The 24,680-nt window shown below is 41.4% G+C and overlaps 1 protein-coding gene across 2 annotated transcripts; it reads right to left on the reverse strand.

Annotated features, from left to right (window-relative positions):
- Nucleotides 1–24,670, reverse strand: LOC127641220 (podocalyxin-like protein 2). 2 transcript variants are annotated; one of them, XM_052124044.1, is made up of 9 exons: nt 24,424–24,670; nt 18,584–18,868; nt 17,733–17,903; nt 14,441–15,132; nt 14,273–14,347; nt 11,787–11,943; nt 1,757–1,818; nt 1,488–1,667; nt 1–1,205 (listed from the first exon to the last, which is right to left on the reverse strand). In XM_052124044.1, exons 1-9 carry the CDS (start codon nt 24,455–24,457, stop codon nt 984–986), a joined length of 1,878 nt encoding a protein of 625 aa, XP_051980004.1. In that variant the 5' UTR covers nt 24,458–24,670; the 3' UTR covers nt 1–983. The 2 variants fall into 2 exon arrangements, with proteins under 2 accessions (XP_051980004.1, XP_051980005.1); XM_052124045.1 differs by lacking the exon at nt 17,733–17,903.
- Between the last annotated feature and the right edge of the window lie 10 nt (nt 24,671–24,680).

The following is a 24,680-nucleotide window of genomic DNA, read 5'->3' on the forward strand; positions in this document are numbered from 1 at the left end:
CTCGAAGACATCTGCTGAATGTCTTATTGGCATCGGAGACATAAATATTGGCATACATTGGTCTTATAGATGTATTGATAAGCAAGCAATGTAAATAAAATACTGTAAACAAACATCAGATGGACGTCTGGGTGGTTGTAAGCGTGCTATCAGTGATTTAACGCATTTTTATGTTAAAGAATCTTTCGTAAGGAAACTTGTTCTGCTTTGGAGGCCATTGGTGCTAAGAAACGTTTAAGGTGCAATATTAAAAACCAAAAAGCAACATAGATCCAGTACGGAGCGGCCATTCTGATATAAGATAAAAGAGCAAGGCAGGTCGGCTTCCATCCGGCATTCAGAATGTATAAACACAATATGCAGATCGATTAACTGTACTTAAATAAATCAACTTCAGTATTTGTACAGTGTATTATTAGAGATCCGCTCACTCTAGACCTTCAAGAAAACAAAAAACATTGTTTGAAACCAGATCTCATTTTCTGTCACCAAGTAGGATTACGCACATGCTTTGAAATCCTTTACCCCAAAATGAACATTCTGTCCTTATTGATTGTCTTTAAAAGCCCATATTATCTCTCTCACTTGTTGTCATCTTCAAGGGAAAAAATCAGATGAGAAAATAAAGACAAAACCTTCATTTTTGGGGTAAATGCTTCCATTACTAGTGCAAGAAACTATTTACTAACACTCCGAGACGTTGGACCTATTTCAGTTTCTCCAAATGTCTTCGTGATTGTTTGACACATTCAATTTAAATAAAATTCAATGATTGGATCCTGCATTGAAACTGTCCCAATACGTCACATTGTAAAAGCACTTCTGTTCATCGTCACAAATGCAGACAAAGAAAAGCATCATACAAGATAAACTACGTCACATTTTATACAGCGTATGTTTCGAAAAAGCTTGAGTGTATTTTGTGCCTTCATAGTCTTTAATGTAACACCGCTTCCGTGCCGTTTGCGGATTGTTTGGCGTTGTTAAAGGTGAGTGTCTTCCTCTTGGTTGTCCTCGTCGTCCTCCTCCTCTTTCCCGGGCTTGTTGACGAGCACCTGCCAACCGCTCCCGCCGTCCCCGCCAGCCGTCACCCCATTGGCGCTGTGTTTCTTCTCCTGCATCTCCGATTGGTTGTCGCTGGCGACGTCCAGTGTGGGGTTGTCATGGCAACCGTTTTCCACAAAGTGGAGCTCTTCCCCTCGCGACTTGAGAAACAACACACAAACCCACACAGAGAGAAATCGAAATTATTTTGGAAATTGATTTTTTTTTTTTTTTAAATGGAGAGGTTAGTTTGAAATTTCTTGAATTGTTGAAATAGAGTAAAGCTCAGATTAAATGGTTTCGAGAGAATTTGATGACAGATGCTAGAGTTCATATTGAAATCCCTGACTTTGGGTGTCTTCATTGAATTTTATGGCTGTCAAGGAAAACAAATCCTATCATAAGAGATCTCATTGGTGCTTATCATTTGTAATTATACCCACCATGTTTTTGAGTTTGGGTATACGGCGCTGCCAGCAGATATAGAGGATTCCAGAAGCGATTATAAGCACGCACACCGATCCGATGATCACTAGAACCACAAACAGCTTCCCGTAGTCACTGCGAGTCTGACTGGACCTGGAGTGGCATGTGCTTACACTGGAATAATTCTGGATGCCAATCTGAGTTTAAAAAGAAAGACTTATTTTGTCCCTGCTACATAAATCTTTCAATACTACAATCTATTTTTCTTTATTATTTGCCTCATTACCTCATATAGGCCTCTCCTGATTTCTCCCAGCATTGACAGCACATCTTTCGGGGGGATGATTTCTTTGGTCAAAAGACATTATGAAGAGTAAAACAGTCTAAAATTACTGCGGGGAAGAAAATCCATACATTTTAGTTTAAGAACAAAGTGTGTGAATCTTACTAATTATATTATTGTTAGGACACTTAAGCACTTTTCCACCCCAAATTTGCCTTGTCGTAATGCCACAATAAATGAATTAATTCTCATTTCTGTAATACAGTCAATTAATTCTGTTCAGATACAAATGGCATGACTTTCCAATTTATACTGCAGGCCAATATCTCTATTATCAGCATACATAATGATAATCTTGTTGGAGAAATGCAACTAACTGTCATGAAAATGATGCCAAAGTGCACAAAAAAAATCTGTATTTATTTCATTTAATTTCTCATTTATTGACTTTGGGGTAACGTGTTTTGGACATGTTCTTGAGAGATTTCGTGAGATTAGATAACATCTCACTAATGCACGAAACGGATATCTGTGAGATCATACGTGATATTTTTATCTTCAAAATGGAGAGTGAAATTAAAAGCCTCCAGATTAGAAATGCCTCTTATATAGAGGACTTGGGTAAGTGGGATATATATATATATATTATTAGTGCTGCACGATTAATCATATCGCAATGTCAGCCAGTGCGATTATATGGCGGCAAATGCTGCGATTTTATTAAATTTAAACAAAGTGCATGTGTGGACGTGACAGCCCGTTCTCTCTGAGAGCTGTTTGCTAATAAAGATGACCAGTCAGTCTCGGTTTAGGGAGTGGCACGTGTGGTCATGTGAGTTTCCGGTGTTCAGCGTGGAAATCAGGTGAAGATGGAGGCCGAGCAGACCGACACTGAACTGGTGGCCAGATAAAATAACACAGATCACAGTTGGCGATATGTCTTCATTTGATCAATAATTAAAGTTAATATAATACGGGAGCGTGACATGTAAATAAGCACAAACTCCAAAACTGTCATTCTCTGTCGGTCAGAGCCGTCAACCAGTCGCGGAAGAGACCCAATCTGAGCGGGAGTCGAGACAGGAAGAGGCTGATGCGCACGCTAACACGGAGACGCTCGTCTCTCACCGCCGCTCTCTGCAGCTCACAACGTGTTGCATCATTAATGAAATCATCATAAGATCAATCTTAAGTGAAAAATAACATTAAAATTGCAATATATATACATATATACACACACAACAACAAGAACGACAACAGTTTCAGTGGTTTGATTGAGTAAACCACATTAATTGGCGCCTCGTTTCCTTTTCAAAAGCGTTTATAGAAAGTTCATGTCACATCCTGATTAAATGTCCCTGTTTGTTTGGACAATCTTATTTTCGTGAACATTTGTATGTTCTTATTTATTGTTCTATTTTATTTTGGTGTAATATTGAGAAAGTAACAAGTTTGCAGTAATGCAAAGATATTATAAAAAAAATATATATATATATTTTAATTTGAAAACACTGCATTTATAGTTGTTGTTGTTGCTAGTTTGTGTGTGAGTTGAGAAATACACATTTCAGCATTATCAGTAATCTATTTTGTGCATTTTCCTTGATAACCAAGCAAGTTGACTCATGATACGTTTATTATATCGCAATAACCTCAATAATCGCAATATGACATTTTCCCCAAATCGTGCAGCCCTAAATATATATATATATATATATACATACCGCATAAATGTCCTTGGGCAAGACACTGAACCCCAAGTTGCTCCCAATGGCAGACTAGCACCTTGAATGCAGCTCTGCCACCATTGGGATGTGCGCGCGCACGTGTATGTGTGTGTGTGTGTGTGTGTGTGTGTGTGTGTGTGTGCGTGTATATGTGTGTGTGCGCGTGTATATGTGTGTGTGTGTGCGTGTGTATGTGTGTGTGTGCGCGCGTGTCTGTGTGTGTGTGTGCGCGTATATGTGTGCGTGTATATGTGTGTGCGCGTGTATGTGTGCGTGTATATGTGTGTGTGTGCGTGTATGTGCGCGTGTATATGTGTGTGTGTGCGTGTATGTGTGCGTGTATATGTGTGTATGTGCGTGTATGTGCGTGTATATGTGTGTGTGCGTGTATGTGCGCGTGTATATGTGTGTGTGCGTGTATGTGCGCGTGTATATGTGTGTGTGCGTGTATGTGCGCGTGTATATGTGTGTGTGCGTGTATGTGTGCGTGTATATGTGTGTGTGCGTGTATGTGCGCGTGTATATGTGTGTGCGTGTATGTGTGCGTGTATATGTGTGTGTGTGCGTGTATGTGTGCGTGTATATGTGTGTGTGCGTGTATGTGTGCGTGTATATGTGTGTGTGTGCGTGTATGTGCGCGTGTATATGTGTGTGTGTGCGTGTATGTGTGCGTGTATATGTGTGTGTGCGTGTATGTGCGCGTGTATATGTGTGTGTGTGCGTGTATGTGCGCGTGTATATGTGTGTGTGTGCGTGTATGTGTGCGTGTATATGTGTGTGCGCGTGTATGTGTGCGTGTATATGTGTGTGTGCGTGTATGTGCGCGTGTATATGTGTGTGTGCGCGTGTATGTGTGCGTGTATATGTGCGTGTATATGTGTGTGTGTGCGTGTATATGTGCGTGTATATGTGTGTGTGTGCGTGTATGTGCGCGTGTATATGTGTGTGTGTATGTGCGTGTATATGTGCGTGTATATGTGTGCGTGTATATGTGTGTGTGTGTGTGCGTGTATGTGCGTGTATATGTGTGTGTGTGCGTGTATGTGCGCGTGTATATGTGTGTGTGTGCGTGTATGTGCGCGTGTATATGTGTGTGTGTGCGTGTATGTGCGCGTGTATATGTGTGTGTATATGTGTGTGTGTGCGTGTATATGTGCGTGTATATGTGAGTGTGTGCGTGTATGTGTGCGTGTATATGTGTGTGCGCGTGTATGTGTGCGTGTATATGTGTGTGTGTGCGTGTATGTGCGCGTGTATATGTGTGTGTGTGCGTGTATGTGCGCGTGTATATGTGTGTGTGTGCGTGTATATGTGCGTGTATATGTGTGTGTGTGCGTGTATGTGTGCGTGTATATGTGTGTGTGTGCGTGTATATGTGTGTGTGTGCGTGTATATGTGCGTGTATATGTGTGTGTGCGTGTATGTGTGCGTGTATATGTGTGTGTGTGTGCGTGTATGTGCGCGTGTATATGTGTGTGTGTGCGTGTATGTGCGCGTGTATATGTGTGTGTATATGTGTGTGTGTGCGTGTATATGCGCGTGTATATGTGTGTGTGTGCGTGTATGGGCGCGTGTATGTGTGTGTGTGCGTGTATGTGCGCGTGTATATGTGTGTGTGTGTGCGTGTATATGTGCGTGTATATGTGAGTGTGTGCGTGTATATGTGTGTGTGTGCGTGTATATGTGTGTGTGTGCGTGTATATGTGTGTGTGTGCGTGTATATGTGAGTGTGTGCGTGTATATGTGTGTGTGTGCGTGTATATGTGTGTGTGTGCGTGTATATGTGTGTGTGTGCGTGTATATGTGAGTGTGTGCGTGTATATGTGAGTGTGTGCGTGTATATGTGTGTGTGCGTGTATGTGTGCGTGTATATGTGTGTGCGCGTGTATGTGCGCGTGTATATGTGTGTGTGTGCGTGTATGTGCGCGTGTATATGTGTGTGTGTGCGTGTATATGTGCGTGTATATGTGTGTGTGCGTGTATGTGCGCGTGTATATGTGTGTGCGTGTATGTGCGCGTCTATATGTGTGTGTGTGCGTGTATGTGCGCGTCTATATGTGTGTGTGTGCGTGTATGTGCGCGTCTATATGTGTGTGTGTGCGTGTATGTGCGCGTGTATATGTGTGTGTGTGCGTGTATGTGCGCGTGTATATATGTGTGTGTGCGTGTATGTGCGCGTGTATATGTGTGTGTATGTGCGCGTGTATATGTGTGTGTCGCGTGTATGTGCGCGTGTATATGTGTGTGCGATGTATGCTGCGTGTGTATGTATGTGTGTGCGTGTATGTGCGCGTGTATGTATGTGTGTGCGCGTGTATGCGTGCGTATATATGTGTGTCGCGTGTATATGCGCGTGTATGTAGTGTATGCGTGTATGTCGCGCGTATATATGCTGCATGTATATGTGTGTGTGTGCGTGTATATGCGCGTGTATATGTATGTGTGTATATGTGTGCGTGTATATGTGCGTATATATATGTGTGTGTAGTGTGCGTGTATATGTGCGCGTGTATATGTGAGTGTAATGCGTGTATATGTGTGTGCTGCGTGTATATGTGATGACGTGTATATGTGTGTGTAGTGCGTGTATGTGCGCGTGTATATGTGTGTGTATGCGTGTATATGCGCGTGTATATGTGTGTGTATATGTGTGTGTATGCGGTGTATATGTGCGTGTATATGTGTGTGTATGTGCGTGTATGTGCGCGTCTATATGTGTGTGTGTGCGTGTATATGCGCGTCTATATAGTGTGTATGTGCGTGTATATGCGTCGTCTATGTGATGTGTAATGCGTGTATATGCGCATGTATATGTGTATATGTAGCGTGTATATGCGCGTGTATATGTGTGTGTAGTAATAGCAGCGTATATATAGTGTGCGTGTATGTCGCGTGTATGTGTGTGTGTCGCGTGTATGTGCAGCGTGTATATGTCGCGTGTATATGTGTGTGTGTGCGCGTGTATATATGCGTGTATATGAGTGTGTAGTGCGTGTATAATGTGCGTAGTATATGTGTGTGTGTGCGTGTATGCTGGCGTGTATATAATGTGTGTATATATGTGTGTGTGGCGTGTATATATGCGTGTATATGTGTGTGTATGCGTGTATAATAGCGCGTGTATATGTGATGTGTGTGCGTGTGTATAGTGCGCGTGTATATGTGTGTGTATGCGTGTGTATATGTGTGTGTGATGCGTGTATATGTGCGCGTGTATATGTATGATGTGTGTAATATATGGCGTGTATATGTGTAGTGTATTGCGCGTGTATATGTAGTGTAGTATGCGTGTATATTGCGCGTGTATATGATATGTTGTGCGTGTATATGATGCTGTATGTGTATGTGCGTGTATATGTGCGCGTGTATGTATGTGTGTGTAGCGTGTATGCGTCGCGTATATGTGTGTGTGCGTGTATGTGCGCGTGTATGATGTGTACGTGCATGTACATGAGCGTTTATATCGCGTGTATATGTGTGATGTGTATGCGTGTATAATGCGCGTGTATATGTGTGTGTGTGTCGATGTATATGATGCGTGTATATGTGTGTGTGTGTATGCGTGTATATGTGCGTGTATATGTGAGTGTATGCGTGTATATATGTGTATGCAGCGTGTATATGTGCGCATGTATATGTATGCGTATGCGTGTATATGCGCGATGTATATGTATGTGATAATGTGCGTGTATGCTGCGTGTATATGTGTGTGTATATGTGTGTGTGTCGTGTATATAATGCGTGTATATGTGTGTGTGTCGCGTGTATATGCTGGCGTCTATATGTGTGTGTGTGCGTGTATATGCTGGCGTCTATATGTGTGTGTAGTGCGTGTATGTGCGCGTCTATGTGTGTATTAATGCGTGTATGTGCTGCGTGTATATGTGTGTGTATGCGTGTATGTGCGCGTGTATATGTGTATAACGTGTAGTATGCTAGCGTGTATATGTGTGTGTGTATGTATGCGCGTGTATATGTGTGTGTGTGCGTGTATATGCGCGTGTATGTATGTGTGTGCGTGTATATGCGCGTGTATGTAGTAATAATGCAGCGTGTGTGTATATGTGTGTATGTGCGTGTATATGCTGCGTGTATGTGTGTGTGCGTGTATATGCAGCGTGTATAATGTGTGTGTATGCGTGTATGTATGCGTGTATATATGTGTGTGTGCGTGTATGTATGCGTGTATATGTGTGTGTGTGCATGCATGTATATGCGATGTATATGTGTGTGTGTGTGCGTAGTGCGTGTATGTATGCGATGTATATGTGTGTGTATGCGCGTGTATGTGTGTATACGTGTATATGTGTGTGTCGCGTGCGTGTATATGTGTGTATGCGTCGTGATGTATATATGTGTGTGTGTATGCGTGTATGTGTGCGTGTATATGTGTGTGTGTGTATATGTGTGTGTGAGTGCGTAGTATATGTGTGTGTGTATGTGTGTGTATAATGCGTATATATATGTGTGTGTGTGCGTGTATGTATGTGTGTGTATATGTGTGTGTGTGTGTATATGTACGCGTGTATATGTGTGTGTGCGTGTATGTATGCGTGTATATGTGTGTGCGTATGTAGTGCGTGTATATGTGTGTGTCGGCGTGTATGTGCATGCGTATATATGTGTTTGTGTGCGTGTATGTGTGTGTGTAATGCGTGTAATATGCGGCGATGTATATGTGTGTATGTGCGTGTGTATGTGTGCTGCGTATATGTACAGTATATGTAATATGTGTGTATGCGTGTATGTGTGCGTGTATATGTGGTGTGTAATGCGCGTGTATGTATGCGCATATATGTGTGTGTGCGTAGCATGTATGTGCAGATGTATATGTGTGTGTGATGCGTTGGCGTGTATGTGCGTGCATGTATATGTGTGTGCGTGTATGTAGCGTGTATATGTAATGCGTAGTGCGTGTATGCGTGTATATGCGCGTATGTGTGCGTGTAATAGTATGTGTGTTGTGCGTGTATGTAATGCGTGTATATGTGTATGTATGTGCAGCGTGTATGTATGCGATGTATATAGTGTGCGTGTATATGTGTGTGTGTATGCGCGTGTATGTGTGCGTATATATAGTAATGTCTTAGCGTGTATGTAATGCGTATATGTGTGTGTGTGTGCATGTATATGCTGCGTGTATATGTGTGTGTGCTGTATGCATTTATGTGCGCGTGTATGTGTGTGTGTCGCGTGTGTGTGATATGCTGCATGTATGTGTGTGTGTGCGTGTATGTGCATATATGTGTGTGTGTTGGCGTGTATGTGTCTAATAATGCGTGTATATGTGTGTATATATATGTGTGTATGTGCGCATGTATGTATGCATGTATATATATGTGTGTGTGTGCAGCGTGTATGTATGCGTGTATATATGTGTGTGTAGTGGCGTGTATGTGTCGCATGTATATGTGTGTGATGTGTGTAGCGTGTATGTGTGCATGTATATGTGTGTGTGTCTGGCGATGTATGTGTGCATGTATATGTGTGTGTGTCTTGGCGTGTATGTAGTGCGTGTATATGTGTGTGTGCGCATATGCGTGTAATGTGCAGCGTGTATATGTGTGTGTGTGTGTTGCGCGTGTATATGTGTGTGTGTGCGTGTATATGTGTGTATGCGTGTATGTATGCGTGTATATGTGTGTGTGTCTTAGCGTGTATGTATGCGTGTATATGTGTGTGTGTGTATATGCGTGCGTGTATGTGTGCGTGTATATGTGTGTGTGTGTGCGTGTATGTGTGTGTGTGTGTCTGGCGTGTATATGTGTGTGTGCTTGTAGCGTGTATGTATGTCGTGTATGTATGCTGCGCGTATATGTATGCTTGTAGCGATGTATATATGTGTGTGTGCTGTAGCGTGTATATGTGTGTGTGGCAGCGTGTATATGTGTGTGTGCTTGTAGCATGTATAATAATGTGTGTCTTGTAGCGTCAGCGTGTGTATGTGTGCTGCAGCGTAGTGCCAGCATATGTATATAATGTGCGTCGCGTGTATATGTGTGTATGCGTGCGTATGTAATGCGTAGTATATGTGTATGATGTGTGTATGTATACTGTAGCGTATATGTAATGTTGTGTATGCGTGTATGTGTGTGTGTAATGTGCGTGTATGTGCGCGTGTATATATGTGTGTGTGCGTGTGTATGTAATGCTAGCGTATATATGCTAGTGTATATATAATGTGTAGTGTGTATGCGTGTAATGTATGCGTGTATATGTGTGTGTCTTAGCGTGTATATGTCGCGATGTATATGTGTGTGTGATGCTTGTAGCGTGTATGTATCGCGTGTATATGTGTGATCGCGTGTATGTATGCGTAGTATATGTGTAATGCGTAGTGCGTGTATGTGTGCATGTATATATCTTGGCGATGTGTCTGTAGCGATGTATGTGTGTAATGTGTATCTAGCGTGTATGTAGTGCGTGTATATATGTGTGTGTCGTAGCGTGTATGTGTGCGTGTATATGTGTGTGCGTGTATATGTGTGTGTGTGTGCGCGTGTATGTGTGCGCGTATATGTGTGTGTGCGCGTGTATGTGTGTGCGTATATGTGTGTGTGTGTGCATGTATGTGCGCGTGTATATGTGTGTGTGTGTGTGCATTTATGTGCGCGTGTATGTGTGTGTGTGCGCGTGTGTGTGTGTGTGCGCGTGTATGTGTGTGTGCGCGTGTATGTGTGCATATATGTGTGTGCTGTGGCGTGTATGTATCGCGTGTAGTAATGCGCGTGTATGTGTACGCGTATATGTGTGTGTGCTAGCGTGTATGTGTGCGTGTATATATGTGTGTGTGTGTCTGGCGTGTATGTGTGCGTAGTATATATGTGTGTGTGTGTAGCGTGTATGTGTCGCGTGTATATGTGTGTGTGTGTATGCGCATGTATATGTGTGTGTGTGCTGGCGTGTATGTGTGCATGTATATGTGTGTGTGCTTGCGATGTATGTATGCGTAGTATATGTGTGTGTCGCATGCACGTAGTGTGTCGTAGCGATGTATATGTGTGTGTGTGTGTGTGTGCATGTATATGTGTGTGTATGCGTGTATATGTGTGTGTGCTAGCGTGTATGTATGCGTGTATATGTGTGTGTGTGTGGCGTGTATGTGTGCGTGTATATGTGTGTGTGTGTGTGTGCGTGCGTGTATGTATATATGTGTGTGTGTGTATGCGTGTATGTGTGTGTGTGTGCTGCGATGTATATGTGTGTGTGCGTGTATGTGTGTGCGTGTATGTATGCGATGTATATGTGTATAGCGTGTATATGTGTATGCTGTAGCGTGTGTATATATGTATGTGTCTGTAGCGTGCGTATGATGTGTTGGCAGCGTATGCTGTAGCGTATATATGTGTCGCGTGCGTCGCATGTATATGTGTGTGTATGCGTGTATGTATATGCGTGTATATGTGTGTGTGTCGTGGCGTGTATGTGTGCATGTATGTGTGTGTATGTGTGTGTGTATGTGTGTGTGTGCGTGTATATGTAGTATGTGTATATGTGTGTGTATATGCGTGTATATGTGTGTGTGCTGGCGTGTATGTGTGTGTGTGCTTGCGTGTATGTGCTTGCATATATGTGTGTGTGTGTGTGCGATGTATATGTGTGTGTGTGCTTGTAGCGTGTATATGTATGCGTGTGTACGCGTGTATGTGTCTTGTACGCGTATATATGTGTGTGCGTCGCGTGTATATGTGTGTGATGTAGCGTGTGTATGTGTGCGTGTATAGGTGTGTGTGTGCGCGTGTATGTGTGCATGTATGTGTGCGCGTATATGTGTGTATGTGTGTGTGTGTGTGTATGTGTGTGTGCGTGCGTGTATGTGTGTGTGTGTATGTGTGCGTGTATAGGTGTGTGTGTGCGCGTGTATGTGTGCGCGTATATGTGTGTATGTGTATGTGTGTGTGTGCGTGTGTGTATGTGTGTGTGTGCGTGTGTGTGTGTGCGCGTGTATATGTGTGTGTGTGTGCGTGTATGTGCGTGTGTATATGTGTGTGTGTGTGCGCGTATGTGTGCGTGTATATGTGTGTGTTTGCGTGTATATGTGTGTGTGTGCGTGTATGTGCGCGTGTATATGTGTGTATCTGTCATAGTGTGAAGCACTTTGAAAACCGCTAAGGTTAAAAAGGCGCTATATAAGTGCAGACCATTTACCATACTTAGCTATAATTTAGGGACAAATATGTCCTAAGAAGTGAGCTACATCAAACAAAATGTTCCTTTGCGGACAAAACAATCTATAAACAAAGTATGTTATTTTTTTACTCTTTTATGGTGTGGGTTGATGTTAATCATTTATGAGTGCGTGTTACCCTGTTCGCTAGCTACGGTCATTAGAAGCTGGTGGTCTTCTTGAGAAGGCTTGCTGAGGAATATGAGCCAGGACCCTTGTGGGGTGTTCGTCTTTCTGGAAAAGGTGTTTTCCAGCAATTCCAAGAGTCTGTCTCCACTCTCCATCCGAAATTCTTCCTGCAACAAACAACCCATCGCTAAAATGTTGCATTCTCTGGAATATTGGTAACATCTGTAAAACATGTAGCGTTACAAAGAGGACTTTGTTTGATTTGTGTCGCACCTATGTCAGATTAACTATTAGACTAAAGTACTCAACATAAACATTAAGGTTGGCAATTTTAACTTGGCACAGCATCTTAAAAACTTGCCACTCATGACGCGAGATGCTGAGAAAACAGCGAGCTGTGGTGCAGCACCCAAACACGCCAGACTATGTATGTAGATATACAGAATACAGATGTTATGTATAGTACTATATATATACAACTTATAGACCAACAATTAAAGAATAGTACGAAACCTCAGTCTACATCAGACGAATTGACAACTGAACAAACGTGATTGCTGTGGACTGTTGGCCATTGATTGACATGTTTTATGAAATGGGAATAAAACAAACCTCATTTGGACTTTTAAAACACGTTTTGTCTGTGTGATTTACTTGCCGGTCACAATAATGTAATGCCTTTAAATGATTTCCATTTGGGGGCTTTTCCGAGCAAATATTGATTTGCTACGTGTATCATGCAAGTAATTCAATTATATTCTTAAATCGATTGACAGCCCCATTAAACATATTTAATTTGGATATCTTCCACACAATGTGGGTCTTTAATATAGCTTTGGGAATTTGCAGGAGATCACAGTAATGGACTCGAGAGCTGCCAGACAAACAATGGACTCCACAAAGAAGTGATTTGCTTTGTCTGTTGTGTAAAGGTCATGTTTAAGACGATGTTTACGCCTTCAATTTGGCCCCAAAAGCCTCCGTAATTATGTAGAATTCATCTGTCCAGAAACACACACACACACGAGACTGGCTACAGACATCGCAATGTTTTCAGGCCATTGATACCATTCGCTGAGTCATTCAGAGAGCGAGAGAGACAGAGAGAGAGAGAGAGACCGCCCACGCCTCCTTTAAAATCTATCTGATCAATGGCTCTGCAGTGCGGCTCGGGTTCAAACCGTTCCATTGCACAAGATGGTGTGAGTTTAGGAAACAGCTGTTGAAACGCCAGCGGGGGCGTTCTTAGCGATCATGCTGCAATTTTGTGGCATTTGAGCGTTACCGTCGCAACAGACAACTGGCTTCCAGGGTATATGAGCAAGAGTGTAGTTAATACTGAGAAATAGAGACATCAGAAGATCTCTTTAAAGGGATACAATATTTCACCCAAAAATGACACAAATGACTCCTGTTATTCCCAAACTATCCCTGGCTGAATCCGAGAGCATTGTTATGTCTGCAAAGACAAATGTGCTCTAATCTCAACAGTGTCATTGTTTGTTCTGAGCGTCGTTAGCTGTGCAGTCAGCACGTTTCTGAAACGCCGATCTTCATGCACAGTTCTGTCGCAGTACGTAAATCAGGCTCTGAATGTTACATGCACCTTAATTAAGAGTAAATATCTCATATTCCAATGGAAAATTCTTTGGCCATATCCACACTCGTACGTTTCCGTTTGAAACTGCACTGATTGCGCTACGTTTACGGCTTTCGTCTATATTTGAACGCCGTTTAGCTCCATCGAAAATGGAACGCTGCATATTTCGGAAAGCAATGACATCAGCAAATGGAAAGGGATGAGGGTGGACGTGGCCACGATTGTACATAAACGCAAACTCAAGCTCGATTTCACATGCCGTTGCGTTCGAAAACGCATCTGAATGCAATTCATTAATTTAGTATATTTTTATAGCACTTTTCTAGGCACTCAAAGTGCTTTATATAGTATAGGGGACTCTCCTCGACCACCACCAGTGTGCAGCATCCACCTGGATGATGTGACGGCAGCCATAGTGCACCAGAACGCCCACCACACACCAGCTATTGGTGGAGAGGAGAGAGTAGAGTGATATAGCCAATTCATGGATGGGAATTATTAGGAGGCCATGATTGAGAAGGGCCAATGGGGGGAATTTAGCCAGGAAATTCTGGGATTCTTAATGACCACAGAGAGTCGGGACATAGGTTTAACTTCGCGTCCAAAAGATGGAGCCTTTATACAGTATAGTGTCCCCGTCACTACTGTATATTGGGCCATTAGATCCCACACAGAGCGCGGGGTGAGTACCCCCTGCTGGTCTCCCTATTACCCCTTCCAATTAATAACGGAACAAGTTTGCATACTTTTGTAGAGTATGTTATTGGTCAAAGATTACAAAATAATAAGTGCTCTGGTGTTCATGCAAAAATACAGATCAATCTGCACCTTTATAAGTATGTGCTAATCTCAAACAAAACTACATTTCTGGACAGCGTTAAAAAAATGACACTCACGCAGTCAAAGTTATCGGACATGTTGAGGATAATGTAGCCCTTCCCTGCAAGGTTGCTCCAGTCAACACAGATCACCTACACAGAGAGAAACATTGTAAAATACATTTGCAAGTATACATCATGGTAGTATTTGCACAACGTGAAATGGTTTTCCTTTTGTTGTTGTACCTGCTCTGTCTCCTGGGACACCTCAGAGTCATGAAGTCCAGTTTCTCCGAGATATTCAGTGCCGCCATGCCGAAGCTCTGCCCCCTCCTCATCTTCACCTGTGGTGGGCGGTGCCCCCTGCCAGGTGGTCTCGGTGAAGACCACGGGCGGCAGGTCTGAAGGTGAGGCCGAGGGCCCGGTTGTGAGGGGTGTCAGGTACCGCCATTCGTCCTCATCTGGTTCAGTTGGAAAAAACACCAACTCTTCATCATTACCATCCTCTTCCTCTTCCTCCGAATCATCTGAGTGGGGTTCATTAGGTTGCAGGGGCCCTCGGCTTGGCAGGGGCCCCACTTCAGGGGCTGTGGGTGCTTGAGTGACAACATGGACCCTCTCGTCATCAAACGGGTCTTCAGACATGAGGCGCCTGTCAGGTCCAGCTGTGGCGTCTGGGTCACTCTGACGGTCGAGTCTGAGAGTGGGCGAAGCCACAGTGGAGGGGGCGTGGTCTGCAGCAGGTGTGGTTGATGGGTCTATAGAGGGGTGAAGGGCAAAACCGCTCGATTCAGAATCGCTCTCCCACTGCTCCGGATCCAGAGATTCGGCCGTGGGGATAAAAAGCGAGTAAGAGGAGTTGATCTCAGTGGGGTTTGAGCTGAGAGATAGGGAGGCAGAGGAGGAGGAAGGGGGTTCGGGTGATGAAACGCTGAAATCTATGAAAAAAGAGAGCCAAATATAGATTATGTAATGTTATGAAAGAGAGCAAAATAAAACACACACAATGAAGATGCAATTTATTACGAAATTGTCCACAAGTCATAGTATAGCATAGTAGTGTGTAATATAGTAGTGAAGTATGTAGTATAGTATACTATAGTAGTGAAGTGTATAGTATAGCATAGTATTGTATAATATAGTAGTGAAGTATGTAGTATAGTAAAATATAGCATAGTATTGTATAATATAATATAGCAGTGATGCATGTAGCATAGTTGTGAAGTATGTAGTATAGTATAGTATTGTATAATATAGTAGTGAAGTATGTAGTATAGCATAGTATTGTATAATATAGTAGTGAAGTATGTAGTATAGCATAGTATTGTACAATATAGTAGTAAAGTATGTAGTATAGTAATATATAGCATAGTATTGTATAATATAGCAGTGATGCATGTAGCATAGTAGTGAAGTATGTAGTATAGCATAGTATTGTATAATATAGTAGTGAAGTATGTAGTATAGCATAGTATTGTATAACATAGTTGTGAAGTATGTAGCATAGTATACTATAGTAGTGAAGTATGTAGTATAGAATTGTATAATGTAGTAGTGAAGTATGTAGCATAGTATTGTATAATGTAGTAGTGATGTAGCATAGTATAGTATTGTATACTATAGTAGTGAAGTATGTAGTATAGTATTGTATAATGTAGTAGTGAAGTATGTAGCATAGTATAGTATTGTATACTATAGTAGTGAAGTATGTAGTATAGTATTGTATAATGTAGTAGTGAAGTATGTAGCATAGTATTGTATAATGTAGTAGTGAAGTATGTAGCATAGTATAGTATTGTATACTATAGTAGTGAAGTATGTAGTATAGTATTGTATAATGTAGTAGTGAAGTATGTAGCATAGTATTGTATAATGTAGTAGTGAAGTATGTAGCATAGTATAGTATTGTATACTATAGTAGTGAAGTATGTAGTATAGTAATATATAGCATAGTATTGTATAATATAGCAGTGATGCATGTAGCATAGTAGTGAAGTATGTAGTATAGCATAGTATTGTATAATATAGTAGTGAAGTATGTAGTATAGCATAGTATTGTATAACATAGTTGTGAAGTATGTAGCATAGTATACTATAGTAGTGAAGTATGTAGTATAGAATAGCATAGTATTGTATACAATATTAGTGAAGTATGTAGTATAGAATAGCATAGTATTGTATACTATAGTAGTGAAGTATGTAGTATACTATAGCATAGTATACTATAGTAGTGAAGTATGTAGTATAGTATTGTATAATGTAGTAGTGAAGTAAGTAGCATAGTATTGTATAATGTAGTAGTGAAGTATGTAGCATAGTATAGTATTGTATACTATAGTAGTGAAGTATGTAGTATAGTAATATATAGCATAGTATTGTATAATATAGCAGTGATGCATGTAGCATAGTAGTGAAGTATGTAGTATAGCATAGTATTGTATAACATAGTTGTGAAGTATGTAGCATAGTATACTATAGTAGTGAAGTATGTAGTATAGAATAGCATAGTATTGTATACTATAGTAGTGAAGTATGTAGTATAGAATAGCGTAGTATTGTATACTATAGTAGTGAAGTATGTAGTATAGTAAAATATAGCATAGTATAATATAGCAGTGATGCATGTAGCATAGTATGGTATGGTATAGCATGTAGTACAGTATAGAATAGTGTAGTATAGTATCATAATGCAGAGATTATGGTGGTATTGTATGGTGTAGTGCAGTAGAGTGTAGTACTGTATAATTTTGACTAGTATAGTGTAGTATACTATCGTATGGTATAGTGTAGTCTAGTATGGTATATTAGTGTAGTATGTAGTGTAGTGTATTAAATTATACTATGTCATCATCGAGTAGTGTACTATACTATGTAATACTATATGTTTAGTTGTGTCAAAGTATAATAGGCTGTGGCATGACATAAGAAGGTATATTGTTGTATAATAAAGAAAAGCATGGTATAGTTTTGTAGTGTAGGATTGCATAGTATAGAGTAGTGTGGCATTTAGTATAGCACAGCACAGTAGAGGATGGTGCAAATATAGTATAAGTACAGCACAGTAGAGTATAGTATGGTATGGTAGGGTGTGGTATAGTATTATCTGGTGTAATACACTGTTTTATGAATCTTTCTTGAGTTTCTTGAGTCCAGCAGATTTGAGCAGCTGCACTGCAGTACTGCACCTGCGTCTGGCACTAACACACACTTTAGGGAGTAAAGGGCTCTCCATCACAGCGGGATTATTCATGAGACAAACACGGTTATGAACAAAGCTATTGTCAACTGTCAGCAGGAGACACATGCTCTGTAGACAGTATTTTAAGGCATGATTGACACACGACAAAAGGTAGGCAGCAGGATTATGATGGTGAAATTTCAGTTTGGATAATGCCTTTGAAAGTTTCTTCCTATGCAGACAGCAGACTGAGAGGCAGCTCACACGATTTTGGAACAGATCCAGAGAAGGAGAGCGGATATGTCTGAACTCTTCGAGAAAATGATCATAAGAGTGGATATAATAAAAATAGCTGCGTACCAGAGACCGTATGGCATGCTTTGGCACATTCCTCCAGCGACAGGAAGTTATTGAGATTTTCTTTGCAGCCTCCAAACAAGAACTTCTCGCACTTTTTAGAGACGCCGTTAAAGTACCAGCGAGGTAATGATGCACGGCATGGTCCGACCTTCATCGGCATCAGACAGCGATCTGAGGATAAGAAAGGACAGAGAGACATGTGCTAATACATGGTTAGTGAATGTTGAAATCATCCGAGAGCTGCTGCGGCGTGTTTGCAGGGTGTTACAGAAAAACGGAGCTAAAAAGAACAAATAAAATATTGACACAACTCAGTCTTCTGTTTGCACACAAGAAACAGGCCACTGCGGTGGAAGCAACATTAGCGAGCTACCAGGTGAACTAAAAATAAGACCTGTTTCGGGCACGTTAATTCCCAAGCGTTGTTGTGTAGAGAGAGCTTGAAACGTGTGCAGTTTTATTTAAGCCATCAAAATGCTAATCATCAAAAACATGATGTTAAATCAGATGGGACGGAAGGTGTCGAGGAAATGACGCACCATATTGAGTCCTAAAAGCCGTTATTCACACCACTTTACACCTTTAACTACGGTTTTGACAGTCAAATCATTTTCTGTTGGGTAAATGAGGCCATCTGTGCTGACTACAGCTCGTTATACCAAAGACCGACCCAATCTCCCAGTCGAAACTATGCCCTTTAAACATGGTGTGTATTCGTGAGTAAAAGTGGTCTCAGGGTATATACTTGGCTTATCCAATCAGTATCCGAGTCTGAACTGAATGCAGTTTTTAGGTAGGGTATGATTCGCACCTTAGCTCAGCTAACCAGACAGCTAACATTTCTTTCTCACCTTTCACGGCATCCGGTTCAGACCCGCTTTCCTTGGTCTCGCCTTGAGCGTCCCACCGCTGGAATGACTTGGCATTCTTGCTATCCTCACCGTCTTCACTGAAGAACCCAGAGCTCTCCTGAGAACTGTCCATCAATCCAGGCTTTCGTTCTTTGGAGGCCCTCTCATGTTCCTCAAAGCCCACGGGAACATCCAGAACCGGCCCGTGGGATCGGAGAGGACTAGGTAGGAGTGCTGGACCAGCACTCAGGATCTCAGAACTTACCAAAACCAGAAGAACAGAACCTGAATGAAAGAGAGAAAACAGGTGGATTGTTCAGATGGTTTCTCAGCCGACACGTCTTTTATCTTTTGAACAACCAAGATAGGCCCAAACCGAATAGTCAACAATGCATTCTGCAAATGGGTCTATATTAATAGCTTCAACCATGACAGATGGTTTCTAGGACGTTTAGACCCATCAAACATCCATCCACCAAAGCCCCAATGGGCTTCAACCACATATGGTCCTATATCATGACAGCTTAACGTTGTGTCTCAAACCAACTGGTCTGATCTCTCCTCGCCCCACCAGGTCACCAGAGGATTAGCGTTAGATTTAGCACTGGACAGCCCAAATGGTGATAACTGAAGTGTGATCTGCAACTACCCTTACAGCGATGAACCACAGAGCCAAGATGACATTTTTAAGCCACTTACACAGTTGTCCAAGCCACGTTTTTATTCATGAAGCAGTTAAATGAAACATATTCTCGAGCAAGGCACGGTGTATTTTAGGAGAGAATGTTTCTGAGACTGTTGTACTATATTTAGCGAGTCTGTGATTGTACAGTAATTAACAGGGAAAAAGAAAAATTGGGAAAATCCAGCTCCAATTTATGATTTGAATGCTGCAGAGACTCCAATAATTCCACAATGGGATACTAATACTGAGGCCACGTCCACACCTTTACATTTACATTAGAAAACTCATTAATTTCATCCACACTATAATGCCTTTTCCTCCATTGAAAAACAAAGCAATAATGCTCTCCATTACCACATACTTTGTAAACAATGCCATTCCAAACTGAAAATAGAGCTTTCAATCTGAATCTTGTGGTTTGTGTTGGACATCAAAGCCAGAAGCATATTTTAGGCAAGTATGGATGTTTTTTGGTTTTGGCACCATTTGGAGTAAACTCTAGAGACTGTTGTGTGTGAACATCCCAGAAATACTCCAACCAGCCCGTCTGGCACCAACAATCATGCCACGGACCAAATCACTAAGATCAAATATTTTCCCCATTCTGATGGTTGATGTGAACCTTAAATGAAGCTCCTGACATGTATCTGAATTATTTAGATGCATTGCACTGCTGCCACACGATTGGCTGATTAGATAATCGCATGAATATGTAGGTGAACTTGTGTTGCTAATAAAGTGCTTGGTGAGTGTTGATGCAGTATGTTATGATTCCGCTAGCTAGCTATAAACATAAACAATTTAACTAGCGTTAACTGACTTCCTTGGCAAGTTCAAAGTTCAAACTGTTGCACCACCATTACCGTATATGTCCAAACAGAGAAAACTGGCTGTAGAAGAAAGTTTAAACTAACGCCAACGATAGCATCCCTTGTGGCAACGCTGGGAATGCGATGTGTACTTAAGTCGCATTGCAAATTGCAATCTGACACATTTTGGAGCGCTATGACGCTCTAAGTCGTGGTTGCATAGCTTCACGCTATTCTCCACGGCATCCACGCTCAACTCACCACAAGCCCCACCGAGAGCAAGAATCACATTATAGTGACCACGATGAGGTTACCCCATGTACCCCAAAACTAGTCACAATTGCTAAAACTAGTCACAGTTGCGAGATTTAATCACAGGTGCGAGATTTAGTCACAGGTGCGAGATTTAGTCACAGTTGCGAGATTTAGTCACAATTGCGAGATTTAGTCAAAACTAGTCACAGTTGCGAGATTTAGTCAAAACTAGTCACAATTGCGAAATCTAGTCACAGTTGCGAGATTTAGTCAAAACTAGTCACAGTTGCGAAATCTAGTCACAGTTGCGAGATTTAGTCACAGTTCTGAGATTTAGTCACAGTTCTGAGATTTAGTCACAATTGCGAGATTTAGTCACAATTGCGAGATTTAGTCGCAGTTGCAAGAAATAAAGTCGCAATTGCGAGAAAAACTTGAAATTGCAATATATAAAGTCGAAATTGTGTAATATAAAGCTGCAATTGCGAGATAAATGTGAAATAGCTGAATATAAAGTCAATTGTGACAATTTAAGTCACAATTGTGAGAAATAATCATAGTTGTGATAATATAAAGTTAAATTTGCTAGAGATAAAGTCAGTTACGAGAAATAAAGTCACAATTGTGAGAAATAATTGCAATTGCAATAATATAAAGTTGGAATTGCTAGAGTTGTCCCCCCCACTTCTCCCCAATTTGGAACGCCCAAGTCCCAATGCGCTGTAAGTCCTCGTGGTGGCGTAGTGACTCGCCTCAATTCGGGTGGCGGAGGACGAATCTCAGTTGCCTCCGCGTCTGAGACCAGTCAAACCGTGCATCTCATCACGTGGTTTTTCGAGTGCGTTACCATGGAGATATAGCACGTGTGGAAGCTGTCACGCTATTCTCCGCGGCATCCACGCACAACTCACCACACGCCCCACCGAGAGCGTTTATAGAGACCACAAGGAGGTTACCCCATGTGCCTCTACCCTCCCTAGCAACTGGGCCAATTTGGTTGCTTAGGAGACCCGGCTGGAGTCACTCAGCACGCCCTGGATTCCTACTTTGATATCAACCCAAAGATAATGGTAAAAAGATCCATAGTTGGCCATCCACAGTTTTAACCCCCATATGCATTGCTTCAGAACACACAGAGCCATCGTTTCACTCTGAAGTACATTAATCCTGTCTGGAGCTTGACAGTCCCCATCCATTTTCATTGTATGGCAAAGATTAGCTAGGACAAAGGAACGAAGGCAATGACTATTCCTTTAAACATGGTTCTCTCCATTCAGTTAACCAGTCCAAGTGTGCAAAAAGAATGTCAAAAAGTCGTGTCATGAATGTTGACGTCTCAACACTGAGCCGTTCCACTCTCAATATCACAGCAGTCACAACATGTCCAGCCACCACCTGTTTCTAACTGATCTTTGATGTCTTAATATAGAGCTCAGCTCATTCGTCTGCTCGAGGAAAGACGCCACAATCCTCTGCCATCTGAGATAATCACAGATCTCACGTCTCAGCTATTTAACTAAATATACAGTATGACCCATTCAGTCAGCATCGAGATTCGACCCTCTGAAAGAAACGAGCTTCAAGCAAATCTGAACACAGAATAAGAGCGTTTTATCAACTACAGGCACTTTAATGTTCCAGGGTTGATTTCTATTTAAACTAGGAATAACAGATTTCAACTTTTTCTTGTAAAGCTTTTTTAAATAAAAGAAAAATCAACTCAAAGTCAAAAAACTGTAAAATTATGAAAATGGTTGAAATATAATTTCCACCACAGAATGAATGATGCTTCGAGATGTGACAGAGAATAGCGTGAAGCCTCCACACGCGCTATATCTCCATGGTAACGCACTCGAAAAACCACATGATGAGGTGCGCGGATTGACTGTCTCAGACGCGGAGGCAACTGAGATTCGTTCTCCGCCACCCGAATTGAGGCGAGTCACTACGCCACCATGAGGACTTACAGCGCATTGGGAATTGGCCGTTCCAAATTGGGGAGAAGTGGGGAGGGGGGCAACTCTAGCAATTCCAACTTTATATTATCGCAATTGCAATTATTTCTCACAATTGACTTCATATCTGGCTATTTCAAATTTATATTGCAACTGTGACTAAGTTGTGGCTTTATATTTCACAATTTCGACTTTATATCTCGCAATTTCAAGTTTATTTCTTGCAATTGTGACTTTATTTTTCGTAACTGACTTTATCTCTAACAAATTTAACTTTATATTATCGCAACTATGATTATTTCTCACAATTGTGACTTAAATTTATTTTCAGCTATTTCACATTTATATCGCAATTGTGACTTTATATTACACAATTTCGACTTTAAATCTTGCAATTTCAAGTTTATATCTCACAATAACGACATTATTTCTCGCAACTGTGACGTTATTTCTCGCAACTGTGACGTTATTTCTCGCAATCATGACTATTTTTCGCAACTGTGACGTTATTTCTCGCAACTGTGACGTTATTTCTCGCAACTGTGACGTTATTTCTCGCAATCGTGACGTTATTTCTCGCAATCGTGACTTTATTTCTCGCAACTGTGACGTTATTTCTCGCAACTGTGACGTTATTTCTCGCAATCGTGACTAATTCTCGCAACTGTGACGTTATTTCTCGCAATTGTGACTTTATTTCTCGCAGCTGTGACTTTATTTCTCACAACTGTGACTTTATTTCTCGCAATCATGACTTTATTTCTCGCAGATGTGACTTTATTTCTCACAACTGTGACTTTATTTCTCGCAATCATGACTTTATTTCTCGCAGATGTGACTTTATTTCTCACAAATGTGACTTTATTTCTCGCAATTGTGACAATTTTGCAATTACGACTATACTTCACAATTTGCAACTTTGAATCTGTATCTCACAACTGCGACTCTATTTCTCTCAATTGCGAAATAAACCCCCGCGATTACGAGATGGGATTAAGCTACCATACGTTTATTTTCTAGAAGTTCACAAGTGTGCCTATAAACGGCATAAATCCACAAACCCACCGACGCAAATGCCTCTCTATGAAAACTTGGCCCAATTTAAAGTGACTTTAGCAACACTCTGAATTCACACAGTTGGCAATTAATTCGCGACCCGTGGCATCAGCGGTCTCCTCAAAGACTCTCAAAATCCCTCTGTGAGATAAGACCACATCTCAAACGAGCAGCTTGCATCAATACGGGGCTCAACGGCAGGATAACTGCTGATTACACCTGACCTGAATGGGTTTCTGGGCTGTGCCCGCTCATATTGCAGCAGTGCTTGTTGGTGTAGGTGGCATAAACGGTACTTGCAGATCTGCGGTACCCATTAGTGCTGGAGAGGGCAATAAAGAGTACATACAATGGTATTTAAATCTCTCAAGGTATATCAAAGAATACCATCGTATTGGTCCAAAACATGGTATTACAATGGTAAAATATATGCATACATGATTTTGACACTGCACTTGGCTTAAGCCTGCATATGTGCAGTCAATCAGACTAAACAAATGTGACCTGTCATTGTTGTGTCTGCTCGTCGGTCTGGCACAATCTGTCGGCCAAACCAATCTGTGTCCATAACAACTGCAAAATGTTCTCTTCACAGTTCCATGATGAATCATGCTGAAAATCCAGACCGGATCTGAATACATCAAGCTCTCTCCCAACATTGGGAGGAAAAAAGGGGCGTGTGCCAAGATCTGCTCTTTACCTGATCAACAACACAAACAAACACCACAAATATTGTGATTGACTTCATGCAAAATATAGGGACTGATAACTTGCATATCACAACAGGTCACTAATGATCAACTCATCCCCCAAATAACCATAAAAGTCTTGCATCTTGCATATTAGTTCACAATAGTGAACAGTATAATCAAGCCTTGTGTTTACTGTTATTTAAGATTAAAGCATGCATTCTCTCTATATATCATTATAGGAGTCATTATTGAACAAACATGAAATGCATAAATAGCTGATTATACATAAATAATATGCATTTAATGTTTCATATACATCAGATAAGTATAAAATGGCTAATGCATTTATATGCACCATTGAAGTGTTGAGACCACACAATGAACTCACCGAACATCAGGCACTGGAAACACGCGACCGACATGTCTGCAGCGTTAAAGATGATCGCGTGAGCAATAACTCGTCAGTATTTCAGCACATTCGCTCATATGAGCATCATAAATGACTTCCTGACCTCAATGTGCGCTGTAGACACTGACGCACTGAATGAATGTGCGGTGAAGGGATTTGGAAATGCAGTAAATGCGGGCGACAGGGATTCAAGGTCCTAAACTCCGTCGGTTCTCGTATGTCGTGGTTCCTATTTA

The sequence above is a fragment of the Xyrauchen texanus genome, chromosome 50 (assembly GCF_025860055.1).
Source record: "Xyrauchen texanus isolate HMW12.3.18 chromosome 50, RBS_HiC_50CHRs, whole genome shotgun sequence".
NCBI lineage: Eukaryota > Metazoa > Chordata > Actinopteri > Cypriniformes > Catostomidae > Xyrauchen > Xyrauchen texanus.